The 27,935-nt window shown below is 46.4% G+C and overlaps 1 protein-coding gene across 1 annotated transcript in view; it reads left to right on the top strand.

Annotated features, from left to right (window-relative positions):
• The first annotated feature begins 4,693 nt into the window (after nucleotides 1-4,693).
• The window catches only part of LOC311246649 (tumor necrosis factor receptor superfamily member 6B-like), a 37,437-nt gene continuing 14,195 nt past the window's right edge, over nucleotides 4,694-27,935 (top strand). Inside the window, exons 1-3 of the mRNA XM_084336818.1 lie at nucleotides 4,694-4,716; nucleotides 7,085-7,463; nucleotides 10,063-10,245. Of these exons, the coding sequence (XP_084192944.1) occupies nucleotides 4,696-4,716; nucleotides 7,085-7,463; nucleotides 10,063-10,245 (583 nt within the window). The 5' untranslated portion in view covers nucleotides 4,694-4,695. The remainder of the gene's footprint in view (nucleotides 4,717-7,084; nucleotides 7,464-10,062; nucleotides 10,246-27,935) is intronic.

The following is a 27,935-nucleotide window of genomic DNA, read 5'->3' as shown; positions in this document are numbered from 1 at the left end:
GGTACCGCGGCAGCTGGATTCGATCCCACTGCCTCTGCGGTGGTAGGCAGACGCTTAGTCCGCTGCGCTACCCGGCCACCCTAGTACCTCCTTCTTTTAAAGTGTTTCTAAGGATTCTATTTTTTAAAGTGACATTTTGTTTAAAGTGATTGTTTTAGCGGTTGCCGCATGAGTGGTGTGTGTGTGTGTGTGTGTGTGTGTGTGTGTGTGTGTGTGTGTGTGTGTGTGTGTGTGTGTGTGTGTGTGTGTGTGTGTGTGTGTGTGTGTGTGTGTGTGTGTGTGTGTGTGTGTGTGTGTGTGTGTGTGTGTGTGTGTGTGTGTGTGTGTGTGTGTGTGTGTCTGTGTGTGCTCATGTGTATTTGTGAGTGGAGAGTTCAGTGTTCAGTGTTCTGATGGCCTGGGGGAAGAAGCTGAGTCGGAGTCTCTCTTCTTGCAGCGTGTGACCGTAGGCGCTTGCCTGACCGCAGCAGTTTAAACAGGCTGTTGTTGGGGTGGTGAGGGTCTTTCATAATTCTGCAGGCTCTGGATTTGCACCTCCTGTTATATACGTCCTGCAGGGGTGGTAGTGCAATACCCGTGGTACGCTCATCTGAGCACACCACTCTCTGGAGTGCCTTCTTGTCCTGTGCCGTGCTGTTTCCATACCAGGCAGTGATGTTTCCAGTCAGAATGCTCTCTACAGCCCCGGAGTAGAAGGACTGGAGTATCTTCCCCGATACTCTGAACTTCCTTAGCTGTCTCAGGTGATAGAGGCGCTGTTTCGCCTTTTTCACCACATATTCTATGTGTGTAGACCATGTCAGGTCCTCTGTGATGTGGACCCCCAGGTACTTGAAACTGCTCACCCTGTCCACGATAGCCCTGTTTATCCACAACGGCGTGTGTCTCCCCTGCTGTATTCTCCTAAAATCCACAATCAGCTCTTTGGTTTTACCAATGTTCAGGAGTAGGCTGTTATCCCGGAATGTTCTCGAAATGAATGTTCTCCTCGGTTCCTCTAAATTGCACATGTTCAAATGTCACATAGGTTACATGTCCAAACGAAACCCATCAAGCATTCCAGCGAAGCGATTCATAGTAGGTGAGGTGTCATGCTAACCACCCTGGTACATTGGTACAATGACTCAGCTCATCGGACACGCTAGTCATTTTATGGTAATTACCTGTTGTTTGCTGACCAAGATGAATAACAGGTTGTCATCAAGAGGAAATACCAAGAGGAAGAGAGAGTTTGGCTTTGGCTTGGCTCACATAATATAACCTAAATACATCTGTATAGTATTATTGGCACAGGTTCATTATCAGGACAGTATCGGCAGTATTGGCACAGAATCAGACTCACCGGTATCTGTGTTTGAAGGGTAAGAGGTGACACAGATAGCAAGTTCAAACATACAGTAAATATTCACATGGATTTACAGTATGACCACAATGTTTTTATTTTTTTATTTTATTTTATAGTTGTCTGGGGTGTTGAGGGTGCAATGGGAGCCTACATCTGTGCTTGCAAATCCCATTTGAAACATCCTGTGCTGTGTGATATGTACTCTGTGTAACACCTTATATTGGATTAGCCCTCGAGTCACCCTTGTCGCAGTTCTGGTCAAAAAGCATTTTTTATGTGTGTTTGTGGATAGCATTAGCTAGATTTTATGTATATGCCAAAAAAGTAGCTCAGTATCACATCTTGGACTCACATTACAATAATCCATGTTTTTTTTTTTTTTTTTAAACAATCACTATTAAGCGTGTGAACAAGTGTCACACCTTTCACCCTAGTCGCAGAACTGGACAGGTTAGGGTTAGGGGGTTAGGGGGTTAGGGTTATGGTTAGGGTTAGGGTTACCTACCCTAATTTAAGAATTGTTTAAAATCCTGAAAATGAATAAATATTCGATATGTATGTAAAATGTTTTATTAATGTACGCTGTCCCCCTTGATCAAATAAAGTAAACCTAAACGTAACCTACAGTAAACCTCATCCATCACAGTCTGGTACGGTAACGGTTCCACAGACAAACACACCAAACACAAACTCCAACGCATCACCAAGACAGCCTCCAAAATAATTGGCTGTCCCCTCCCCTCTCTGGACTCCATCTACACCTTACGCACAGTCACCCGCTCTGGTAAAATAGTCAACGATCCCTCCCACCCAGCACACCACTTATTCCAGCACATGCCCTGAGGTCGCTACAGGTCCATTTTAACCAGACACACATGCTTCACAAACAGTTTTTTTCCCACAGACGGGCAAGCATCCGTCACTGACTGACACTGTTACATGTGACTGTCCTGTATGTATTTATGCATATATGTATTTATTGTTGGGATTGGGAGGGGGGCGTTTGATGTCTGATGGTCCATGTTGATGTCCCAGTGCTTAACAAACTGTACCGCAAACAATTACCACCAACCATCGTTGTGTGGCATTAATAATGATATTCATGAAAGAAAATTGGAACAATACATGTCACTAGGGAGACAGGTAGTGTTTTTTTTTTGTTATCCACTTTTTCCCCTTATTTTTCTTTTTTTTCTCCCATCCAAATTTTCGTATTGCCAATTCTCCCCTCCTCTGTCTTGAACGTTGCTAGACTATGCCTCCCACTGGTCGGCTGTAGTGAGGATAGAAGCCTTGCATCACGTGTCCCCTCCGGTACACGAGGAGGCAGCCTGTCGCATCTTTTCACCAGACAGCGCGGACTCTCAGTGGCGAGGAGTAACCCGTGGGAGGCTCACGCTGCCCCCGATACTTCCTGTCTCTGCTGTACAGGCGTCACCCAACCGACCTGTAGGAGTCGCTGTCCACAACATCCAATCCCCACCCATCGGCTTTCCACCTGCTACCTCTGCCAATTGAGATAGTATGACGACTGGCCCAAGCCGCAGGCAATGCCAACTCTGGGAGTCGAGACCGGAGTCTCTTGCATTGGTGACGAGTGCAATCTCCACTGCGCCACCCAGTGGGTTTTTTGAAGGTTGACTCGAGGGTTAATTGAAGGTTAGTGTTGTTATTGTCATTGTGAATGTGTTGGTGCAAATTTGTTCCCAGGATACGGCATTGGGAGAGAAAGCCATGTCCTGTTCCCATTTTGTGAAGGGGAGATTGTGAGGGTTCGCCTGTCCCTGGACCTTTTTTCCCTGTCTCCTCTCCTCAACAGCCCCCACCCTTGTGAGGACTTTTCTCCTCTACTCTTCACCAGCCCCCACCTTTGGACATTCTTGTACTCTTGGCGTTTGTATTGTCTCCTGTGTGTTTTAACTGTGTTCTGTCTTTAGTCTCGTTCCCTTTGTAATTGTTTTATTGGTCCCTTGTATGGTGTTCTCTCTGTAATTGTAATTTTGATTCTAGTCTAGTTTATTCCCCAGTGTGTGTTTGGCCTTTTGTTTTCCTTACCCCTGTGTGTTAGTTCAGCTTTCCCCTTCAGGTGTGTCTCGTTCCCAATTACCCTCTTGTGTCAATCAGTGTGTGTATATCTGCCTCGTTTGCCATTCTCTCTTTGTCGGTTCATTGTTTGGATTCCCTACTAGTGTTTGCTGTCTAGTTCCTCTGTTCCTGTGATCCTGTTACTCCTTCCAGTATTTTTGTAGTAAGTGTTCCTAGTGTTTATTTTTGTTTGTTCCTCCCTTCGTTGTTTTTCGTGGAGTGTTCATTTTGTTTGTTAGGGTTTTAATTTGTAGTCAGTTGTTCATGTTTTTCCTAGCCTGCCTTGCAGTGTTTTGTTTGTGCCTTTTGGACTTGCTCTCTTTATGAGATTATTATTTGTTATTCGTATTTAGCCCTCTGCCAGTTCTTCAGCTGTGCTATTCTTTGTTTTTGTATTTTTGCTTCTGGCTTTGGACGTATTTTTGTAAATATCGTTGTTGCTGCCCTCTGTTTAAATTGGATTATTTTGTTACACTTCATCCCTGGCTCGAAGTGTTCAAGATTAAAGGAGCAGTGCTCACTTTTGACAATCCATATCTACCTCTCCCTCGTATCTGTTTGTGCCTGGGCCCTCTGCTAACACATCCGTAACAGAATGAACCGACCATGTTTGGACCCTGCGAACAGAACGAGGGAGGCTTTGAGCGCCTTGGAGGCGTTCAGACTGGTTCAGTCCGGCCCATGGGGCCATTAACGTGTGTTGTCGGGCCTTACAAATACATTTGATTTGATTTGCTACCTTATAATTTCATTGAGCTGTAATTACATTTAGAGCCTTGGGATCTGTGTGAGATTATGTGCAAAATAACAGTATAGTGCCGTATTAACGTGGGCTAACATTAGCCAGCAGGTGGTGGCAGTGGAACTTGGATGATAAAATTTGTATATGGCAAAACCAGCACTTGTTGGTCCACTTTTGAAGAGCACAAGACGAGAAAGCCTCTTTAGTGGACCTTCAGTCTCTTTCAGTTTTTAATTGTCATTTTGAAATGTTCTCCAGTCACGACAGGCGGAAGTTGACCTTGGCAGTTGAAAAGGATGACCTTTTAAACGCAGGCTTTTAAACACACACGCAAACACACACAGTTCCTCCATGAGCAGGCCTGTGTGTGTGTGTGTGTGTGTATATGTGTGTTTAAAAGCCTGCGTTTAAAAGGTCATGCAAACTTCCGCCTGTGGTAACTGGAGAAAACGTCAAAATGACAATTAAAAACGGAGAGGCCTATAAAGAGGATCAGATCCCCGTCACTCTCACACGTGAAGACATGACGCACATCATCAGGACGGTAAGCTCTCTGTAAAGGTCTGTTACACTCTCAGAACTCCGCTTAGACGGGCAGATCATATGAAGCAAAGTGGCCGTTTGTTACGGGACGTTAGATAAATCATGTAGAAATAAATGCATATTTTCAGCCATATATAGATGTTGTATCATTTGTGTTAATTCTGTTTGAAAATGACCTAGAACTATTAGTCCTATGCAAAAGTGGTTTTCAGTCGATATCCTGAGAAAAGCAGCATGTTGGTGTCAGTATCAAGTACAACTAGGGATGTACGATATTATTGGCCTACCGATATTATCGGCCGATATCGGCATTAAAATGTTTCGGCATTAAAATCGGTTTTCAAAAGATTATTTTTTTCTTTTTACATTTATATAACCTTTATTTACCCAGGCAAGCAAGTAAGAACAAATTCTGATTTTATTTATTGTCAAAAGTATGCATAATGTTGTGTTAATTCCACAACAAGATATATGTAATGTTAATTACCTGTAATTATTCCGTTTTTGTGGGGGGGGGGGGGGGGGGGGACCCTACATATATCGGTATCGGTTGATATCGGTATCGGAAATTAAGAGTTGGACAATATCGGTATATCGGTATCGGTAAAAAAGCCAATATCGAGCATCCCTAAGTACAACATTTGATTTGATTTGATTTTATTAGGGATCCCCATTAGCTGGTGCGATAGCAACCAGCTAGTCTTCCTGGGGTCCACACACAAAAAAAACACAAAAACAATCACCATTGCAAAAAAACAAAATTATTAAAAGTCAGTACACACAATGCATAATGAACCTACTGTAACAATTAATATAGCTAAAATTACATTAGTGTAAAACAAAAACAAAAAACCACTTTACAGTGTTAAAAACAATTTAAAAACAATTTAAGATTATTTTTAAAAGTGAATCTACTGTAAATGCAGCAGAGGTTCCGAGGCAGGCCATTCCACAGAGTTAATGCTCTAAAAATAAAAGATCTCCCCAGAGCGCTGGTTCAAGTTTCAAGTTTCTTTAATATTTGTCATACAGAAGTACAGAATAATTTTATACAAAATGCTTCTTACTGTTACGCTCCAGAGACTGTGCAAGACAAGATAAGTATGAAATAAAATAACATAGTAAAATTAGAAGTAAAAAATGAGGTCAGTGTTCAGTTTAGACATATGTACAATGTTCGATGCAGAATAGACGTAGTTACCATACAATATACAATACTGTGCAGTGTACTAATATACAATACTATATAGTGCAAGGCAGAAATGGGACGAGGTGCAATTTAGGTACAATTCACAGTAGGTGTACGAGTTGTAGTGCAAATCCTTTATCAATAAATATAAAGTGTAAAGTGTGTTTGTGTGATCTAAAGTGTGGTGAGTGGGTGCTGCAGTGTGTTGTTTGAGTGAGTGAGTGTGTGCGTGTGGGTGTGTGTGCTGTGTGCATTTGATGGTTGTTGCATAGTGTTTATTGTTCGTTTAGCAGCCTGATGGCCTGGGGATAGAAGCTTCTTCTGAGTCTTTCTGTGCTCGCCTTAAGACTCCGGTATCGCTTGCCTGACCGTTCTAGGACCTGGCAATTCAAGCTGCCCACTACTGGAACCTCTAGTGTAATGCTTGTGCACAGTATTACTAAAAACAATCTGATTATGTATAAAAACAGGAGTCTTACTGCTCATGACCAACTACAGATGTCAATCAGCCATGGCATGATGTAGAATTTGATCATGAGGAACAAAGCAGTGACATTTCATGGCAGATTCTGTCCAAAGTGAATAACAATACAACATATTGAAAATGTAAACTTTGCCACATTGTGTTTCATCATCTACTCTCCACTTGCGATGCACATTTGAATCAGTCATGACCTCTATTCAATGCATTTCATTAAACACACATATTAGTCCCAACACAAATAGGCCTACTCCGGTAATGATAGCAGAATGTATCACCAAAATAACAGGTTGTGTTGTTTCTGATTTGTGTTACACAGATTACTTATTTCTGATAAAAAAAAAGGTATACAAAACGACCAACTACAGTAATTATTATTGACAGTTACTTGTACAGTGTTACTGTAGATACTAACCCTTACAGACGTCACAACAACCAACAGACTAACTCCACGTGCTTTGATTGATTGATTCATTGATTGAAAATGTTATTAACAGATTGCAGAATGGGTACAATACAGTACAGCTCAATACACACAATTGTTAAGGGGATGCAGACCAGAGAAAGACTTTCGTCTCGTTTACATCAGGGTCCCCCATTTTCAATTCATCGTAACATAAATGACATACATGACACATACGGATAGACAGTATACTGTTACATCGCGGTCATGTTACATGTTACTGTGCCTCTCCGCAGTTCTCCGTGGCGCTGGTCCTCGGTGCAGTAGTGGTGCCGCAGACGACCCCGACCTATAAACACACGGACCCGGGAACCGGGACGGTCCTCTCGTGCGCCCGGTGTCCGGCCGGCACGCACATGGAGGCGCACTGCACCGCGACCAGCTCGACGCTGTGCGTCCCGTGCCAAGCGGACCGCTACACGGAGGTCTGGAACTACCTGCCGCGGTGCCTGGACTGCCACGTGACCTGCGGCGGGGCCGGGGGCCGGGAGGTGGAGCGCGCGTGCTCGCCGGTCAGGAACGGCGCGTGTCGGTGCAAACCGGGTTACTATGGAGACGCAGAATTCTGCACCAGACACTCTGCGTGCGGCTCTGGCCGCGGCGTCGGGACGAACGGTACTACGGAACAAGCAGATCACCCACCGACATTATGACTCTCGCTTCTTATCTGCCGTGGACTTTAGTGTAGTTTGTTTTAATATATATTTGCTCTTCAATATAAGGAATATATCTCTCCAGTCGTCCAGGTGTCGTCTTGTTGATTTTGTCGTTGATTGGCGACTGGTGGAATGTGTATTGCAGTCCTTTTTGCAAAGCCTTTACGTTTGTCCTGCACACAGGGGGCTTTAACATGCAAATAGCCCCTTTCGTGACTGTGATGCAAGCCTCGCTTGAATACGCAGTCACTGGTTCCCACGTTACTAGCCATGTTAATGTGCACATCAAGCACTGGTTAAAGACCAGCGGTGGGTCCAAAATATATCAGATATAAATTTAAAAGGTCGTCACCGTTGCATTAGGGTTTCACACACACGCGCGGCGGGGGTTTGAAAGCTCGCCGTTGCTAATAAACATTTTAAATCATTTTTATAAACGAGTAAAAAAAAATCACTGAGCTAGCTTTCAAACCCCGCCGTGTGTGTGTGTGAAACCCTAATGCAACGGTGAGGACCTTTGAAAATTATATCTGATATATTTTGGACCCACCGCTGGTCTTTAACCAGTGCTTGATGTGCACATTAACATGGCTAGCAGTAGCGGCTGCTGGATTCTTCTCCACTAGGGGCGCTATACCAAACATTTTGCAAATATGTACAAGGCACGCATTGGCGAATATTATCACCATTGCCATCGATCAATATATGATCACAGTCAGTCAAATGCAACCACGTTTCCAATAGCCCAACACAAACACGCACAGCTCTCTCTCTCTCTCTCTCTCTCTCTCTCTCTCTCTCAGATCGATTCAATAAGAAACACATATGTATATATTGTCATTTTAAACAAGTTACCATTCATTGTCTGAGTGGTTATGCTTCACCCGCGGCGAAATTAGAGAGAGCGAGAGAGAGAGAGAGAGAGGGGGGGAGAGAGAGACCGAATTAACTCACTGTTCTTACGTGGTCCACTCACTGTTGTCCCGACTACCCAGACTGTTGATGTATATCAAGCCGGAGGGCTTGATAAAGTGTATAATCCGCTGTTGATGATGTATATCCAGTCCACTGTTCAGACTGCCATATAGCTTGTTAGCTGTTAGCAGTTAGCACCACACAACAAGTAGTTTGATTTCTTTGTCCATTTCCGCGTCGAACAGACTGCAAACTACCTGGCATTCTATCGCCATGCTCTAAGACAAACTCTAACCATAACCAACTTTGAAAGAGTGCCTAAGCTTAACCGTCGAAAGAACTTGCAGTCACGCTCTAAGACAAATAGCTGACAACAACAACTCACAACAACACAACTATCTCTACCTAGAAAACCTAAAATCGGAACAAAAAAAGTGGCGTCGGCCAATCAGAGAGCGTCTCCGCGAAATGCGGCTACGGAAAAAAAAACTGCATCGGCCAATCGGAGAGCGTCTCCGCGAAATGCGGCTACAGAAATTCTTGACGCTGCTGCCTAGACCGCTTCAAATCGCGCCCAGATTCCAACATAATAGTCATATTTCAACGCACAACGCGTTACGCACTGATTGGCTGCGACGGATACAGCGATCAAACAGTGACGCGCACTCAGAGCGCTATTGCGTCTAGCCCGGGCCGAGAAAAAAAAATAAAAAATAAAAATCACTTCCTGTTCAGGAAAACAAGTATTTTTTATTTTATATATTAACGTTATATTGTGCATTGGAAACACAAACATACTTAAAATGAGTAAATATTATTCATTTTAAACATGTTTATATTATTTATAGGGCTATAAAACTAAAAACTAAAAAAAAAAATGTCTTGTTCTTCTCTCATATAACCAGGGCAGGGCCTGAGGGGGGGCGGCGCCCGAGCGCCCCTAGTGGCGAGCCACCATTGATGGCTAGTAACGTGGGAACCAGTGACTGCGTATTTAAGCGAGGCTTGCATCACAGTCACGAAAGGGGCTAACATACAAACGACAATCACAATCAATTGCAATAAACACATCAGTCGCAGCATTATAGTCCTTGGCTCAGAATAATGACTGGTGTTTGCTAGATTGCGCACGGCGCACTACATGCTCCCCAAAGGCATAGGTATTGAAGCAGTCTTGGGAGGCAAACCGTCCTTTTAATTAAACCATCGTTATATAAAAATTAGGGCTGTCAAAATTAATGCTTTAACTTTGGAGATTAATTTAAATTATTTAAATTAATCTAGATTAATCTATGGAGTGAAACATCTTCAATCTTAGCGCCGCGGATATAAGAACTCTGAGTCAATGTTGATGGTTTTGTTGAACATTTGTATTTCACAGGAGAGAAACTGTATTCAAAGAAAGCTATTAAAATAGTCTTTGAATCTAAATATACTTTCTTTGTGTTGATTTTACATTAATTCCATGATTTTACTCAAGTAAATATCTGTTACAAGCTTCGGCCTTAAGTAGAAAAATGCAATTTTGAATCTAGATTAATCTAGATTAATTACAGTAAAGATTGTGAGATTAATTAGTAAAAAAAAAAAAAATACAGCACGAATAAAAATAAATAAGTGATGCATTTCCCTCCCAACAACAGGTACATCGCGGACGGACACGGTGTGTGAAAGGTGTCCCGGCGGCTACTTCTCCGGCACCTCCTCTGCGCTCGAGCCGTGCGTAAAACACAGCGTGTGCAGCTCCAGCGGACAGCTGGTCCTCCTGCGAGGCTCCAGCTTCCACGACACAGTGTGTGGCTCTTGTGGAGATCTTAAACATGGAAGTGAGTGTTGTTGTTATGTTCTTCCTGTGTTGATAATGGGTCGTAGACAGTAGCTTATACTGTAGCACTACTGTTTAACAGCACTGTATATTTGCATATCTTGTATGTCACAAATGTAACAGTACTGCATATCTATGTCATGTATGTCATAAATGTCATGATTAGTTTAGATTAGATGATTAGATTAGATTTTTATATCTGTATATTGTGTATGTCATAAATGTCATTATGAATGGAAAATGGGGGACCCTGATGTAAACAAGACGAAAGTCTTTCTCTGGTCTGCATCCCCTTAACAATTGTGTGTATTGAGCCGTACTGTATTGTACCCATTCTGCAATCTGTTAATTAAAGTTTTCAATCAATCAAACGTAACATAGCTAAAAGACTAGGCGTCCTGGTGACACCAGTTCATACCATGCGCATAACTATCCTAATGTAACCGAGGTATAGTACGCCTATACTTTTAAACTATAGTCAAATACAATCACGATGCTATCTGATCGTCAACACAACTGTTTCTCCTTTATTCACATCCTTCCTCTTTCCACTCCACAATCACAACAACGGACCTGGGACGTGTGTCGCGCACAAACTCTTCCCCAAAACAAAACCCCTAGTAGAGGGCGCTCAACTCCACCTAATAACTTCAGCATCAATAATAACATAGAACACATTAAATAGCTTCTTACACTAACCTTGTGGATCGAATTCAACCACCGTCCATTGTACTCATGATGATGAATACCAAGCTGTCTAGAATGTTCACAAACGTATCAGTCTTGCTAAGAAAAGGCATGCATGTGTAGCAGGGTGGATTATCACTGCTTTATGGGAGTGGTTGTACACGGCCACCTGGTAGCGAGAACGCAGCAGAGCTGAGTCCAGCTGGGTCCCCGACTGTAGGCCAGGAATGTTGAAGTGGAGGTCGAGCAGCAGGAGTGGATGGGGCCTAGGATTCACTGACCCAGGGGTGGTACTCTGGTCCTTCTTGCCCTCCAGGGCGATCAGCTGTAGCTCCCCACACACCCCCACTTCCCCCAATACTTCCTGAGCCCTCCCACACCCGATGGCAGTAAGATGGATGACATATTCGCTCCCCAAAGCAGTACTCTCACTGACGAGTGGAGACCTTTTACAATGAACTATAGGCAGGGGGTGGGGAAAGGGTTAAACAATAATGAGCATTACCCGGAGAGAAAAGGGTTAGACAGAATGCACATTAAAGACATACACAGTGCTCCCATTTACGTCTCCTTTACTGAAGGCTTAGCATGTCACACATTATCGCATACCTATCAAGGCTACTTCCACACTGGGCACCTAGTGCTCTCACTCTATATTACAGACACAGTAAGAACCTCTTCCCTTTAAGGGTTATCTACTGCTCCGCTTTGCGGTAGGTGGAGAACAAGGTAAGAAGTAAAGGAGTTCAATGGGAATTTTATAAGGAACCACACATCATTATCACACTCAAAAGAAATTAACAGTGGGCCCACGTTAGCAAATACAAGTCTATCTAAAGCCGGCTTTTGCCCCAAAACAATAAATGGTCGGGGCGCCCCTAGACACTGCTGCCAGCGTTAGTTCAAAGCACCGTTTATCTTCGCCCTTAGAGAGCCTGCGCCACACAGTGGAATTGTCTACCGATAAAGTTTCAACACTCGGAGCGCCACTGTACTTATCCAAGATGGCGGGCCTGCTCTCACCACCAACCGTCCAGGTGGTAAGATGGCCGTCGGGAGATCCCGCGATAACAGGCAGTAGGGCGGGGTAGACGCTGGGCAGGTGACTGCTGGGGTAGCGGCTTGGAGGGGCTGGAGGAGCGTGCAGTGTAGTGACGTCCGCTGCTGGGCTGAAGGGGTGGGCCGACACGCGGGCTAAACTGTGGTGCTAGCCTAAACAAAGCTAAGCTGTGGGTCGTGGTGAACCCCCTGTCATAACGCCTATACACAGCTAACGCAAGGTGGACAATATCTACCACCTGGTCTTCGGCAGTCACTTGCCTGCTGGTTCATTCACAATGTCTCTTCCGCATTAACCAAACGCTAAGCTACTGCATACTTCTAGGATAACCCGCTTTGTAACTGAGTTTATCTCTCGCGTGCTGAATCTCCGGAGCTCCCGTTCCGTGTGTCCTCCTCCCTCTGTGGAAAACGCTGAAGAGAAAGCCCCTCCCTCGGCACCGCGCTCTGAACCCATTCTTCTTCACCTGTGTCTCCCTGCCCAACGTGACCACCAGCGCCCCTGGCGGCACCTGTATTCTGTCCCACTATGAAGCGTCAATGTTAGGATGTAATAGGGAGAATCAAAGAGAGCAGCAAGTTAAGTGTCAATGTCAGGGTAGGGATGATCAAGAGCGGTCAGCCGGTTACACAACGTCCTCGTGAACACAGGGAATGCAAAGGATTAGCGTTAGACACATTGAATAATAGTCATACATTTTCAGGTGTCTACACATGTAGGTAACTCCTGCCATCAGACCAAGGCACCGACATCAGACCTGGAGTTGGTCCCCAGCGCTGCATGGTGGCTGCCCACTGCTCCTGGATTAGGATGGGTTAACCCTTTCACTACCACACTACCAAAGGGTTAACCCTTTCACTACCACACTACCAAAGGGTTGACCCTTTCACTACCACCCTACCAAAGGGTTAACCCTTTCACTACCACACTACCAAAGGGTTAACCATTTCACTGCGACAACACAGACGGTTAACCCTTTCACTACCACACTACCAAATGGTCAACCCTTTCACTGTGACAACACAGAAGGTTAACCCTTTCACTGCCACACTACAGATGGTTGAAACTTTCACAGCGACAATACAGAAGGTTAATCTTTGCACTGCTACACCACAGAGGGTTACAACTTTCACTGCAACAATACAGAAGGTTAACCTTCTGTAGTGTGGCAGTGAAAGGGTTAAATGCAGAGGACACAGCCCTGGTAATAATTATATTCTTTGTAGACAATACAATCAGCTCAGACGGTTCAAACCTGGGTGTTGTTGTTCAAAGGAAACTAAATATCTGCCAGTCAGCAAAAGGAGAAACCTCCAAGCCAAAGGGAGGTATTTGGCCTCCTATTGGCTTCATCCATCTGCCCCTTTTCTTTGGGCTTCAGGCAGGACGACTCCATCAGGGGGCGCACATTTAGTGCTGGAATGCCCACCATCCGCTTCAATGTTTTTTTTAGTTTTTTTTTCAGTTATCCAAATTATACAACTTTCATTTCCTTCCACATTCCATACAAAAAGTTGATGCGGCTACTAACAACGCCCTCCGGATCATCACTGGATGCCTGAAGGCTACACCCATCTTCCTGCTGCCAGTCCTTGCAGGAATCGCACCAGCTGGCCTACGACGAGAGGCTGCCACTCTCGCCCTAGCAAGGAAGGCAGTGAAGCATGACTGGCACATCCTACACAACACCACAACAACAACAGCACCTATGAGCAGACTCAAGTCCCGCCACCCCTACAACAAGGTGGCACAAGAGATGCTCCGTTCCACCACCGAGGACCTATCCAGAAATGGATGGCTGGCGGCAGCCTGGAAGAGAGAGTGGGAGAGTGCTGGGCCAACCCGTATCCACCACCACATCTGGGATCCAGGAGATGGCGCCACAGGAGACGATCTTTCACACCGGCAATGGGTTCTGCTGAACCGTTTAAGATCTGGGGTTGGTCGCTTTAAAGCATCATTAAAGAAGTGGGGCCTGGCAGACAGCGCTGCATGTGAGTGTGGAGACCCTGAGCAGACTGTTGACCACATCCTGACCACAGTGGCGGCTCGCCACTAGGGGCGCTCGGGCGCCGCCCCCCCTCAGGAACTACCCTGGTTATATGAGAGAACAAGAAAAATAAGTTTTGAGTTTTTTGTTTTATAGCCCTATAAATAATATAAACATGTTTAAAATGAATAATATTTACTCATTTTAAGTATGTTTGTATTTCCAATGCACAATATAACGTTATTATCGCAATTAAAAAACACTCGTTTTCCAGAGCAGGAAGTGACATCACGTTTTTTTTATTTTTTTTATTTTTTCGTATTTCTCGGCCCGGGCTATACGCGATAGCGCTCTGAGTGCGCGTCACAGTTTGATCGCTGTATCCGTCACAGCCAATCAGTGCATAACGCGTTGTGCGTTGAAATATGACTATTATGTTGGAATCCGGGCGCGATTTGAAGCGGTCTAGCCAGTAGCGTCAAGAATATCTGTAGCCGCATTTCGCGGAGACGCTCTCTGATTGGCCGACGCCAGTATTTTTTTCCGTAGCAGAATTTCACAGAGACGATCTCTGATTGGCCGAATCCAATTTCTAATGTTCCAAATTTCTAGCTTATTCCTAGGTTGGTTCCTAGGTTGGTCCGTGAGAGATAGTTGTGTTGTTGTGATGTTGTTGTGAGATGCAGGCAGCAGAGCGTGCCGTGACTGCAAGTTCTTTAGACTGTTAAGCTTAGGCACTCTTTCAAAGTTGGTTAAGGTTAGAGTTTGTCTTAGAGCATGGCGATAAAACGCCAGGTAGTTTGCAGGCTGTTCGAGGCGGAAATGGACAAAGACACAGCTCTTCTCTCACACAGCTTGTTGGCTAACAACAAGCTATATGGATGCGGAGGGACAACAATGGATGGACATCAACACAGGCTGGATGGACAATGCCATGGAGTGGATATACTTTATCAACAAGCCAACAACAAGGTAGATTAGCGATCTTAACTCTAGTTTAATACATGATACGTTGTCTACTGATGCCGCATAACGTTGTAACGTTACAGCTTTCAGCTAACGTTAGCTACTGCTAGCTACTGCTAGCTGTTAGCTCCGTTATCTTAGCTGGCCACTTTTATAATTACTTCATGGAAACGGAGTAACGTTAACGTTTAAACGTTATGTCGAGGTCATACAATACTACAGTCGACATAAGGTTAACGTTCCCCCGTTTCCATGAAGTGTTTAAATAGCAGCAATCTTGTTGAAAATGTAACTTTACTAAAATGCTCTCTCTCTCGCTCTCTCTCTCTCTCTCGCTCTCTCTCTCTCTCTCTCTCTCTAATTTCGCCGCATGTGGGGCATAAGTTAACCACTCAGACAATGAATGGTAACTTGTTTAAAATAACGAGCTTTACAAATGTGTTTATTATTGAATGGATCTGACATCATCAGAGAGAGAGAGAGAGCGAGAGAGAGAGAGAGAGAGCGAGAGAGAGAGAGAGAGAGCTGTGCGTGTTTGTGTTGGGCTATTGGAAACGTTGTTGCATTTGACTGACTGATCATATATTGATCGATGGCAATGGTGATAATATTCGCCAATGCGTGCCTTGTACATGTTTGCAAAATGTTTGGTATTAGGTATAGCGCCCCTAGTGGCGAAGTACCCACCGGCCGCCACTGCCTGACCATCTGCCCCCTATACAAACCACCCTCGGAAGCCAGCCTCTTTGATGTGGGACCAGAGTTAAGGGCATGGCTACAAGATACGGAGTTGGACCTCTGACGTTACACGAAAGAAGAAGAAGAAGAAGACTGGACAATGCCAAAACATATGAATAAGTGAGCCAGGGGCTTGGTGGCACCGGTCGCATGTGGGATCCATGCCAGGATTTATCTTCGCAAGTCTAGTCTTTGACCAATATAGACGGTGGAGGAGCGTGAACTGTATCAGTGAATGGCGGGCACATATTGAAGAAGAGTGTATTCGGGCAAGAGCATTTTCCCATTCTTTGTCTGTAAATTGATGATTTAGATCGGACTCCCAGTTTTGTCTTATAGCCAATACTGAGGAGGGTAGGGATAGGGATATGATGTTATATAGTTTGGATATTGAGCCTTTGATTACAACCTTCACCTCCAAGATGCGGTCGATCACAGTTTTTGGAGGTGTATGGGGGAACTGGGCAAATTTGCTCTTAACAAAAACACATATCTGTAGATATCTGAAAAAATTTGTTTTTGGTAAGTTAAACTTTAGGGACAGTTGTGTGAAAGACATAAATGAACTGTCTTGCTACAAATCATAAATGTTCAGAATGCCATTCTTAAACCAGTTGCTGAAGGTTTCATCCACCATAGAGGGAGGGAAAAGGAAGTTTTTGTGGACAGGTGACGACTGTGACATGGCATGGAGACCAAAGTGTTTTCTGAACTGGGACCAGATCCGGAGGGAGTGTTGTACTAAGAGGTTGTTGGTGTACTGGGCGGTTGTGACTGGGAGCGAAGAGCAAACTAAGGATTGCAAAGATGTTCTAGAACAAGATGCCCTTCCAAGATGCCATTTAATTTATTCTGACTGGGCGTTTATTCCAAATAAAATCTGATATTGCCTTGTCGGGGGCTTTGAAAAATGACTTTGGAATGAAGGTTGGAATATTTTGAAATAAGTACATACATTTCGGTAATGTGTTAATTTTCACAGTGTTCACTCTGCCAACAAGTGATAAAGGAAGTGATGACCATCTGATAAAATCCTGCTTGGTGCGCTCCAGTAGAGGGGTGAAGTTGGACGCTATGAGATTAGAATGTTTATGCGTTATCGTTATGCCAAGGTAACGGAAGCTGCTTGGGGAAAGCTTGAAGGGGAACATAGAGGGGGGGATATTTCTAGCTGAGTAGTTTATGGGGAAAAATTCACTCTTGTTTAAGTTTAATTTATAACCAGAAAAGACACCAAACTCGTGTAGTATGTGAAGGACACATGGAAGTGTGGCCGCTGGATCCGCGATATACAGCAGGACATCGTCCGCATATAGCGAGATTCTTTGTTCCTGTCTATTTCTAATGATGCCTTGGACATGGCGGTCCATGCGAAAGGTAATAGCTAGTGGCTCGATCGCTAGCGCAAATAGTAGCGGGGAGAGAGGGCAACCCTGTCTTGTACCGCGTTGTAGGGGGAAATATTCCGAAGTCACATCATTTGTTCGAACTGATGCCACTGGAGAGGAGTATAAAAGTTTAACCCAAGACACAAATTTCTCGCCAAAACCGAATTTCTGCAGAGTATAGAATAAGTAGTCCCATTCAACCCGGTCAAAGGCCTTCTCTGCATCTAGCGCAACAACGACTTCTGCAACGGGAGACTCGGTGGAAGAGTAAATTATATTCATAAGGCGCCGCAGGTTGACAATAATCAAATAATCAATTCGAGAATATGTATGATGGACTGGTGAAAAGAAAGAGTACTGTTTGGCGGTGGGGTGAAGGAAGCGCCAGACATCTGAAATACCTTATTGCTTCAGGAAGGACACTATGGCTCTAGCAGTCGGAGATTGTGGAGCTGGATTAGATGATGATCGATCTAAGGCTGGGTTAAGAGCACAATTAAAGTCACCTCCCATAATCAGTTGATTAGAGTTCAGGTTGGGGAGTGAGGAGATAAGTTTATTGATGAAATGCGTGTCACCAAAATTGGGAGCATATACGTTGACTAGGACTACCTTTGTGGAATAGAGAGTTCCTGAAACTATAATGAATCTGCCATTAGGGTCAGAGATCACATCAGATGGAGTAAAGGGTGTGTTTTTGTTAATCAGAATGGCTGTTCCTCTGGCTTTGCTCTGAAAACCAGAGTGGAACACTTGACCTACCCAAGCTCTGTGTATTCGACGGTGATCTACTCGCCGGAGGTGAGTTTCTTGCAGAAAGGCGATGCCAACCCCAAGCTGCTGTAAGTGAGTAAGGATCCTAGTACGTTTCAAGGGGTTATTTACACCCTTCACATTCCAACAAATTATGTTAGTATTGCCCCCTGACCCCTTATTAGGATTAAACACTGGCATAACAAAGTGAAAAAATATTCATGACATTTGAGATGGCAGAGTGGTGGTCCAGGGTGCTTACAATTAAAGATGAGAAAAAGAATAGAAACAAAAAACAATAAACAAAAATAGACAAAAATATTCACTGTGAATATTAGCAATGAAAAACAAACAAACATAGAACGCCCTCTCACGTCCCTGTGGGGCGTGACTACTCACAGCCATAGTATCACTGACTGTGCCTAGCATTACAGCTAACCTTGTGCACCCTGTGCTCTAAACGAGCACCCCGTGAGAACTATAATTCTTAATTACACGTGGCAAGAACAAAAAAAATAAAAAAAGAGAAGAGAAAAAAAAAATATATATATATATATTTTTTTAAATAATAATAGTAATTGTAACTGAGGGGTACAATTCCCTGACTGTATTGATAAGTATGGTATTATTAAACCACTACCTCTTGTACTTTAACTTCTGGCCATCCAGTACATGATATAGATATGATGAACACTTTCCCACCTGATGAAACGAAGTCCACACAAATGTACAAATCGAATATTTTATATAGCAAAGGGTATATACAACGTTCACTTGATGACATTTATGATTTGAAATGCACTTGTATGGCAAATGAGTATTCGTAGGTAAATCAACATTGAATGTCCAATCTCTGGTTACGCAGGGAGTAAGTATACAACCCGGTTCTTTAGGGAACTATAGCGATGGTACTTAAATGATTATAGCTGGATACACTAAGGGGGGGGGGGTCCCGCTGGTTGTAAGACAGTAGGAGGGGGGGTTAGAAGAGCCGCTGGCGGTATCCCATCTGGCCGACGATTTCTTGGGAGAATTCAGAGTCCTGAACACGATGCCCACAGAACCTCGGTCCGCAGATGAATACAGCTGGACCCTCTGGTGGACGGTAGCTGCCGGTCCACAGATGAAGAGACGTGAGGCGACCTCACTCGGGGTAGAGCGCCGTCTCACCTGGACTCCTCTCCGGGGGGTAGTTCCAACACTCAGCAGTGTTGGCCGTTATCCATGGAATAATCAAAGCACCCAAAGCATGTAGATAATCCAAGCCGTGGAAGGCTCGCCGTCGTCCGGGTAAAGTAATCCAATGTACAGGTCCACTCGTCCTGGCCCGGAGCTCCTCGGATGCAAGCACCACAAGTGGTCTGCCCAGCCTGGTTAAGACTCCAGATAACGTCAGGAACGATGGGGGTGCTGCTCACTTTATAACTCTAACCGAACGATGCACCATACATAATAGACTATTATTAGCTTAATAGAAATACGTCCAACTCGACGGTATAGTGCCAAACTATGACAATTCAACTATTAATCCACACGATATCTTAATGCCTATTCTGGGCCAAGTAGGCCTTACTGCACCACACGTGCGTCGTGGGTGAGGCTTCGCGTCTGTTACTAGGTTGGAGGGTAAAGAACTAATGGACTAAAAGGAAGTTCTACTTTACTTGCGCCATATATATATGCGCTGTGAACAAATAGTACCATTCGTATTTCGCCAGACGTATTCCTACGCGGAACCGGGCTTGCCACGACATGTTGGTCGGCACGATTGAACTTGAACCTAGGGGTATGGCTGCTGGCGCCAGGTTCTCGTCCAATGGTAGAATGAAACTATTATGGGCTGTTTAGTAGACTAAAGGGATATTCAGTGCATATTGTACAAGGAATATACAGGGGATATCAAACGATATACAAATACTATTAAATATATATCCATAAATAAATATATATATTCGGTTTAATCTGATCCTTCACAAAAGCCGCCCCCTAATTAGTCCCACCTAATTAGCTAAGCAGAGTCAGATTAACCGCACTGTCTACCACTCAAGGTCCGCTGTAAGGGTCAGTCAACTCACAAAGTCATGGGGTCGTGGTCATCATCGATAGTATCTGGGAGTCGGGGCAGTTCTATTAGCCTCGCCACGGGTCGTGTGTAAGTTCGCCCTTGGACGAGTACTTCAGCTGCTCGGACCTTGCCATCGGCACCGGTGATCACTTTGCTTACGCGGCCAGCCGGCCACATAGCTCTGGGTAGTGACTGGTCGATAATCATGACGACTGTTCCTTCTGTCAAATTGTCTCTCTCTTTTACCCACTTCTGGCGGGTCTGTAGAGACGGTAGGTAGTGGAGTAGGAAGCTGCTCCAAAACTTGTCAGCTAGTACTTGACTGTACCTCCACATTCTTCGGCCGTTCGCTTCTTCAGGCCTGTACATTGTCTGGGGTAGCGCGGGGTCCAGCCGCCCCATTAAGAGTGTGTTGGGGGTGACTGGGTCGACATCTGCTACATCACTGGAGACGTAGCCGAGGGGTTTTGAGTTCAATACTCCCTCGATCTCCGTGAGGACTGTCATTAGGACTTTCTCCGCCACAGTCTGGGCCCCAAGCACGGCGTACAGGGCTGTCTTTATAGAACGTACTTCTCGTTCCCAGGTTCCACCGAAGTGGGATGCGTTCGGGGGATTAAACTGGAAGTCAATCTGGGATGGAGCTAGGTGGGTCTTAAGTTCTGGGCCCATAGCTTGGAAGCTCTCTCTCAGCTCTCTTTCTCCGCCTTTGAAGTTTGTCCCGTGATCAGACAACAATGTAGACGGTTTTCCTTTCCGTGATGTGAATCTTCGGAAGGCCATAAGGAATGAGTCTGTGCTCATGGTCGGAAGGAGCTCGATATGTATCGCTCTGGTGGTCATGCATTTGAATACAATACCCCACCGCTTCTCGGTTCCTCTTCCTCTCTTTATATACAACGGGCCAAAACAGTCCATGCCCGTGGAGTGGAATGGCTTGTCGCCGAGTCGGAGGCGACAGGGGGGTAAGTCAGCCATCCGTGGTATGCTGGGCTGCGCGCGCCACTTTCGGCAGTCTAGACAGGTTCGCTGGAAGCGTCGCACCGCTTCTCTTCCTTGAAGTATCCAATAGCGACGTCTGATCTCCGCGAAGACTCTCTCTGCTCCTGCGTGGTGTACATCCTCGTCGTATTTCTTTATGATCAGCTCTGTGACCTTGTGTCGGCTGTTCAAGACTATCGGGTACTTAATGTCATCCGGTAGATCGGGGGCTCTCCGCAGGCGACCACCCACTCTGATGAGATTATGGGCGTCACTCTCGGGTGCCAGGTGGAGCAGTCTGCTGTCTGATGGGACGGGCTTTCCTCCCTGTAGACAGTCTAGCTCATCGGGGAACGAGTCTCTCTGGGCTCGTTGTAGTAGAAGAAGTTCTGCTTCTTCGTAGTCAGCTGCTGAAATGTCAGTGGTGGACTGAATCTCTGGGTGGTGCCACAGGAATGTCTTTTGCTGCGCACTCTCTAGGGTAATGCAGTCATCTATGTTGGGGTCTGTGGAGGCGACTGTGCTCAGTCCACAGAACAGAGGTTTCTTGTTCTCAGCCTCCTCGTTACTTGCTTCCCGTGGGGTGGGCGTAGGCCACTCTTCTTCCGGGAGCTTGAGGAATTCTGGTCCGTCACTGTAGATGTTGCGACGGGTGAGGTCATCCAGAGACATTCCCCGGGTGATGACGTCAGCTGGGTTGTGTTTGGTGTCCACATACCGCCAGCTCGCTGCTTCTGTTAACTCTTGAATCTCGGTGACTCTGACTCCCACGAAGACTTTGTATCTGCATGAATCAGACTTGATCCATGTGAGTACTGTCGTGGAATCTGACCACAAGATTGTTCTGTGCACCAGAATGGTGAGTTCACGTTGGATTAACGTGGCTAGATGCGCTCCTGCTAGGGCTGCGCAGAGCTCTAGACGCGGGATAGATTGTTGCTTTCGTGGGGCTATTCTTGAGCGAGCCAGGATGAAAGCAGTGTGTATCTTTCCTCCCTTCTCTTGGGCACGCAAGTAGGCCACCGATCCATAGGCTACTTCGGAGGCGTCGCTGAAGACGTGTAGATCAATCTTGCATGTCTCTGGCCTCACTGTGGATGGGAAGTAGCTGCGGCGTATATTGACGCCTGGGAGTGAGCGGAGTTCCGTCTCCCACTCTCTCCATGTTGAGGCAAGGTGTGCGGGTATGGGGTCGTCCCAGCCCTGGTCCTTGTCCCATAGTGCTCGTACAATCATCTTTGCCCTGGTGCTGTAAGGTAGAATACATCCCAACGGGTCATATTGTCTGGCGAGTGTTCTGTACACACTCCGTCTGGTGGTCGGTGTCGCCGTCGACCTTCCCTGCTCTGGAGTCAGGGGTTTGTGTCTATAGTGGAGCGAGTCTGTTTTGAAGCGCCAGACTAGTCCTAGTGTCATTTCTTGGGCTTCTCCTGGGATGGTCGCCATCCAGGTCTCGCTGCTGGCAGCCTTGTCCGCGGGGGAGAGGCTGCGCAATACGTGCGGGTCACTGCTGGCCCACTGCCTGAGATCAAAGCCGCCTTTGATCAGGGAGGCGCGTAGCTTGATTAGGAGAACCTCGGCTTCTTCTTGAGTCGAAACGCTTTGTAAACAGTTGTCCACGTAGAAACTGTTCTTCACACTGTGTCGGACCTCTTCATCTGCTGCTGGGTCCTCTGCGACGTGTTTCTGTAGTGCAAATGTAGCACAGCACGGGCTGCATGTGGTTCCGAAGGGGAGTACTTCCCACTGGTAGATGGCTGGGTTCTCATCTCCGATCCTCTCTCTCCATAGGAACCGCAGCAGGGGCTTGTCCTCCTCCACTAGTCTCACCTGCAGGAACATCCCTTTGATATCCCCGCTGATAGCCACCTTGTCCTGGCGGAAGCGCAGTAGCACGCCTAGTAGGGAGGGGCCGAGTGTGGGGCCGGGCAAGAGCTCTTTATTCAGATTTTGGGATCCGATCTGGTAGCTGCAGTTAAACACAATGCGATCCTTGCCGTTGTGGTGGACCTTGTGATGCGGCACGTACCATGATTCGGTCGTCTGATCGGCCTCTTTAATGTCAATCTTTGTCACGTGTCCCGCTGTGATTAGCTTCTCAATCTCAGCGCGGTACACACCCTCTTGAGCGGGGTCTTTGGCTAGGCGCCGCTCCGTGTTCAATAGATAGCGCTCCGTGGCGTCTTTCTTTGCGTGAAAGGTGGGCATTCCCTCTCGCCTCAGGAGTGGAGTTGCGTATCTCATCACTCCGCCGACTGTGACTCTCTTTGTCCCTTGCTCGAGTAGGTTGATGGCGTAAATGTCTTCTTTAGAACGAATATCTTTCTTTTCGTTCTTAAAGGGCATTGTCTCTAGTGTCCATAGCCTCTCGACATGCTGCAGGAGAGTGGTGTCTTCTTCTGTCGTTCTGGAGTGGAGGCAGCTAGTGGCTGCTGTTCGGTTGAGAGATTTAGCGAGGAGGCCTTGTAGTGTCCACCCTAGGCGGGTCTCGACTGCTGCAGGACAGCCTCGGGGTCCTGTATGGACCCGGTCAATTGGGACTATGAGTTCTGCATGGTCGGAGCCTATCAGCAGGGTCGGGGTAGCGCCGTCTATGAGCGGGATAGGTAGTTGACGCAGGTGCACATATTTATCCATCAACTTGGCGATAGGGTAGGTGTACTGCGATAGTCCTATTTCTTGGCTGGTGAAAGCATTGGTAATCCTATACCGTCGCTCTGGCTGCCCGTTTGCTGCGATAGTGAAGGAGACATTCTCGCCCTTTATCGTCTTTAAATCTCTTCTTATTGTCCGAATCGTCATTTGGTTCTCGCTCCCCCGCAGTCCCAGCTGGGCCGCAGCGGACGCGAGCAGAAGGGTCTTCTCTGACCCGTCATCAAGGACGGCGTAAGTGTCCATGACTTTATCTTGGTAGCTCAATGTCACACGGACTACCTTTAAGAGCACTCGGGCGCCGCTGCTGCTGGCGGGGTCAATGTACATGACACTTGCCTTGGTGCCGCTCGATGGTGCAGGTGAAGGCCGTCTTCTGTTACTGTCGTGTAGTATATCTAGATGGGCTCCGTCGCACCGACTGCACCTTTTCTTTAGGCGGCATTCGGCTGCCATGTGACTGCGCGCACATCGGTAACAGCGCCTGTTGGACTTTATCCATTGACTCACTTCTTCTGCATTCATCTTTGTGAACAGGTCACATTGTGACAGCCAGTGTTCTTTCTCACAGTAGGGGCACACCATCTTCCACTTCTCTTTTCTCGAGGGGGTACTGTGGCTCTTACTGCTCGGTACTGACTCTGATTGGTGCATGACAGTCACCGATCTTCTTCCATCATTTATTCTCCTGGGTCCCTCTCTGGAGCTTGGCGTGCTCCGCCCGAACGTATCCAGTCGTAAGCTGCTGACTTCTCTCGCCAGGAAGTCGGCTAGATCAAGGAGGGATGGTTCGGGGCCGTTAGGATCCCGGTAGTCCCTCTGCCGCCTAAAACGCTCTTGTCTTGCGGGTGGCAGCTTCTCCAAAATCCTCTCGACGTTAGAGTTGGCGTATAGCTCATGCATGCCCTTTTCCCGTTGCGCTCCCAGCATCCCTACCAGGGACTGCACTTTGATTGACAGGTCGTCTAATGAGCGATTGTCTGTTGCTGGGGGTAGGCGATCAATATGCCTTATCTCTTGGATTACGTAATCCCATATACGTCCATATCTCTGGTCCAGCGCTGCTAGGGCCGCGGTGTATGGGGTCGTAGAGGTGGCATAGGCTAGCGCTATATTATGCGCTCGCGGTACTTTCAGGTGCTTCAGTAATATTGCATACTTGTGACGTTCATCAGCGACATCCACCATCATTGTCTCTAAGCACATCCGGAGCTCCGTGTACTGTGCTCGATTCTCATAGGTGAAGTCTGGAAACGACGGCGTGGCAATGTATGACGCCGTGGATGGCTGATACATCGGCGAGCGTTGGGGGAGAGACCTCCTAGGCGAGTCTCCTCTTGCGCCTCTCGGTGGGCTGGTACCGACAGGGTACCATGGCCCGCTGGTCCAGGTGCTATTCCTCGGGGCTGGTCGTGCGTCGTGCTCACCCGTGAATAGAGTCGGGGGTCTGTAGCGCAGCGCCGCGGGGGTATAGCCTGGGCTGTACTGGACCTCCTGGTCCGGTGGAGTACTGTGCTGTCGTCGGGCTTGGTTCTCCTCCTCTCCCTCTTCTTCCTCTATCAGGTCTTCCAGATCCTGTAGTCGTTTATTTAGCTTCTCCGCAGTGTATGCCGCTCCTTCCTTGTAGCTGGGTCTCGCTTGGACCGGTCTGGGAAGGGGGTCTGCGGGGGGTATAGGCTTGGTCTGTTGGTCAAGTTCAGGGTTGCTTGCTCGGTTAGGAGACGCTGCCCTTGACTGTTGTCTCGACGAGTTCCTTGAACCCCTGGCGGAGGGAGAGGGTGTTGCCTTGAGGATCAGCTGCTCCATTAGCTGCGCTTGTAACTTGTCGCGCTCGACTTCGCGCTTGGTGAGATCTGCTTCTCTTTGGGCACCGGCAGCGGCGCGCTGGGCGTCGGCCCGGTCTCTTGCCATATTCTCTTCCGTCTGAAGGCGTCTCATCTCCAGGCGTATGCGCTCTTCTTCGCTCCGTTGCTGTGCTTGGAGTCGATCGCGTTTGCCCTGAAGTCGATCGCGTTCACCCTGAAGTCGATCGCGTTCGGTAGAGGCTGTCAGGCTGACGAGGAACGCCTGTTGTAGCATCCTCTCCGCTTCGCTGGGGGAAGGCGGTTGTGGAGGTGAGCCGCTCCTGGGTGAGCCGCTCCTGGGTGTACTCGTTGGGGAGTCCTGGAGCTCTATTTCCTCGGCGCTCTCCTCCTCTTCTTCCGTGCAGAGTTCTCTCTCTGTAGGGTTGTCTCCTCCCGGGGCTGGTCGGGGACTACTTCTTCGGTATTGGCGGGGGGTAAAGGCATGTCAGCTCCCTCCTGGTCCCCACCGTGCGCTTGGTCAGTTACATTAGAACCTACTAGGGCCTCTGTGGTCGGGGAAACCTGGTCGTTAAGGTCAGACATAATTTTACTTTCTACTTTTACCGCGTTTACCGTTTGTCGAAGGCTAGGTAGTTGACTGACAGCGTAATCCTCTAAGTACTGAGGTGGCTGTCGTCTGCGCTGCAGGCGTTCTACGTTAGGAGGACCGTTTCGTGGAGTGTTCATCATAGGCCATTTTAATATTAATAACACTATATTAATATTACACTAGTTACCCTCCGGCTCGAAGGACCAATTGTAACTGAGGGGTACAATTCCCTGACTGTATTGATAAGTATGGTATTATTAAACCACTACCTCTTGTACTTTAACTTCTGGCCATCCAGTACATGATATAGATATGATGAACACTTTCCCACCTGATGAAACGAAGTCCACACAAATGTACAAATAGAATATTTTATATAGCAAAGGGTATATACAACGTTCACTTGATGACATTTATGATTTGAAATGCACTTGTATGGCAAATGAGTATTCGTAGGTAAATCAACATTGAATGTCCAATCTCTGGTTACGCAGGGAGTAAGTATACAACCCGGTTCTTTAGGGAACTATAGCGATGGTACTTAAATGATTATAGCTGGATACACTAAGGGGGGGGGGGTCCCGCTGGTTGTAAGACAGTAGGAGGGGGGGTTAGAAGAGCCGCTGGCGGTATCCCATCTGGCCGACGATTTCTTGGGAGAATTCAGAGTCCTGAACACGATGCCCACAGAACCTCGGTCCGCAGATGAATACAGCTGGACCCTCTGGTGGACGGTAGCTGCCGGTCCACAGATGAAGAGACGTGAGGCGACCTCACTCGGGGTAGAGCGCTGTCTCACCTGGACTCCTCTCCGGGGGGTAGTTCCAACACTCAGCAGTGTTGGCCGTTATCCATGGAATAATCAAAGCACCCAAAGCATGTAGATAATCCAAGCCGTGGAAGGCTCGCCGTCGTCCGGGTAAAGTAATCCAATGTACAGGTCCACTCGTCCTGGCCCGGAGCTCCTCGGATGCAAGCACCACAAGTGGTCTGCCCAGCCTGGTTAAGACTCCAGATAACGTCAGGAACGATGGGGGTGCTGCTCACTTTATAACTCTAACCGAACGATGCACCATACATAATAGACTATTATTAGCTTAATAGAAATACGTCCAACTCGACGGTATAGTGCCAAACTATGACAATTCAACTATTAATCCACACGATATCTCAATGCCTATTCTGAGGCCAAGTAGGCCTTACTGCACCACACGTGCGTCGTGGGTGAGGCTTCGCGTCTGTTACTAGGTTGGAGGGTAAAGAACTAATGGACTAAAAGGAAGTTCTACTTTACTTGCGCCATATATATATGCGCTGTGAACAAATAGTACCATTCGTATTTCGCCAGACGTATTCCTACGCGGAACCGGGCTTGCCACGACATGTTGGTCGGCACGATTGAACTTGAACCTAGGGGTATGGCTGCTGGCGCCAGGTTCTCGTCCAATGGTAGAATGAAACTATTATGGGCTGTTTAGTAGACTAAAGGGATATTCAGTGCATATTGTACAAGGAATATACAGGGGATATCAAACGATATACAAATACTATTAAATATATATCCATAAATAAATATATATATTCGGTTTAATCTGATCCTTCACAACAGTAATAATAATAATAATAATAATAATAATAATAATAATAATAATAATAATTCAAAAATAAATTAATTAATTAATAACAAATAAATAAATGCTCGACACGTGGCCATATAATGTAACTAGCTTGGTTAGACAAGACAGGTTTCTAACAGTGTATACACCTAAACCCCTGTTTGAAATCTCATTGTAGTCCACCCCCTCAAGAGACAGGTACTACCTATTTAGACCAGTAGAATGTAAGATATCTCTCTTTGGTTAGAGTTCTACGCCAAATATTTGGGCCATGGGGTATGTTATTTTATAAGGGTGAATAGTGGCACCAAACCTGTCTTTTCCATATAACTAACACACACACACACATACACACACACACACACACACACACGCACACACAGGGGCGGGGGCCAGTTGAT

This window comes from Notolepis coatsorum, assembly GCF_963971535.1.
Source record: "Notolepis coatsorum genome assembly, chromosome: 19".
Classification (NCBI taxonomy): domain Eukaryota; kingdom Metazoa; phylum Chordata; class Actinopteri; order Aulopiformes; family Paralepididae; genus Notolepis; species Notolepis coatsorum.
This window is presented reverse-complemented; position numbering and strand designations above follow the sequence as displayed.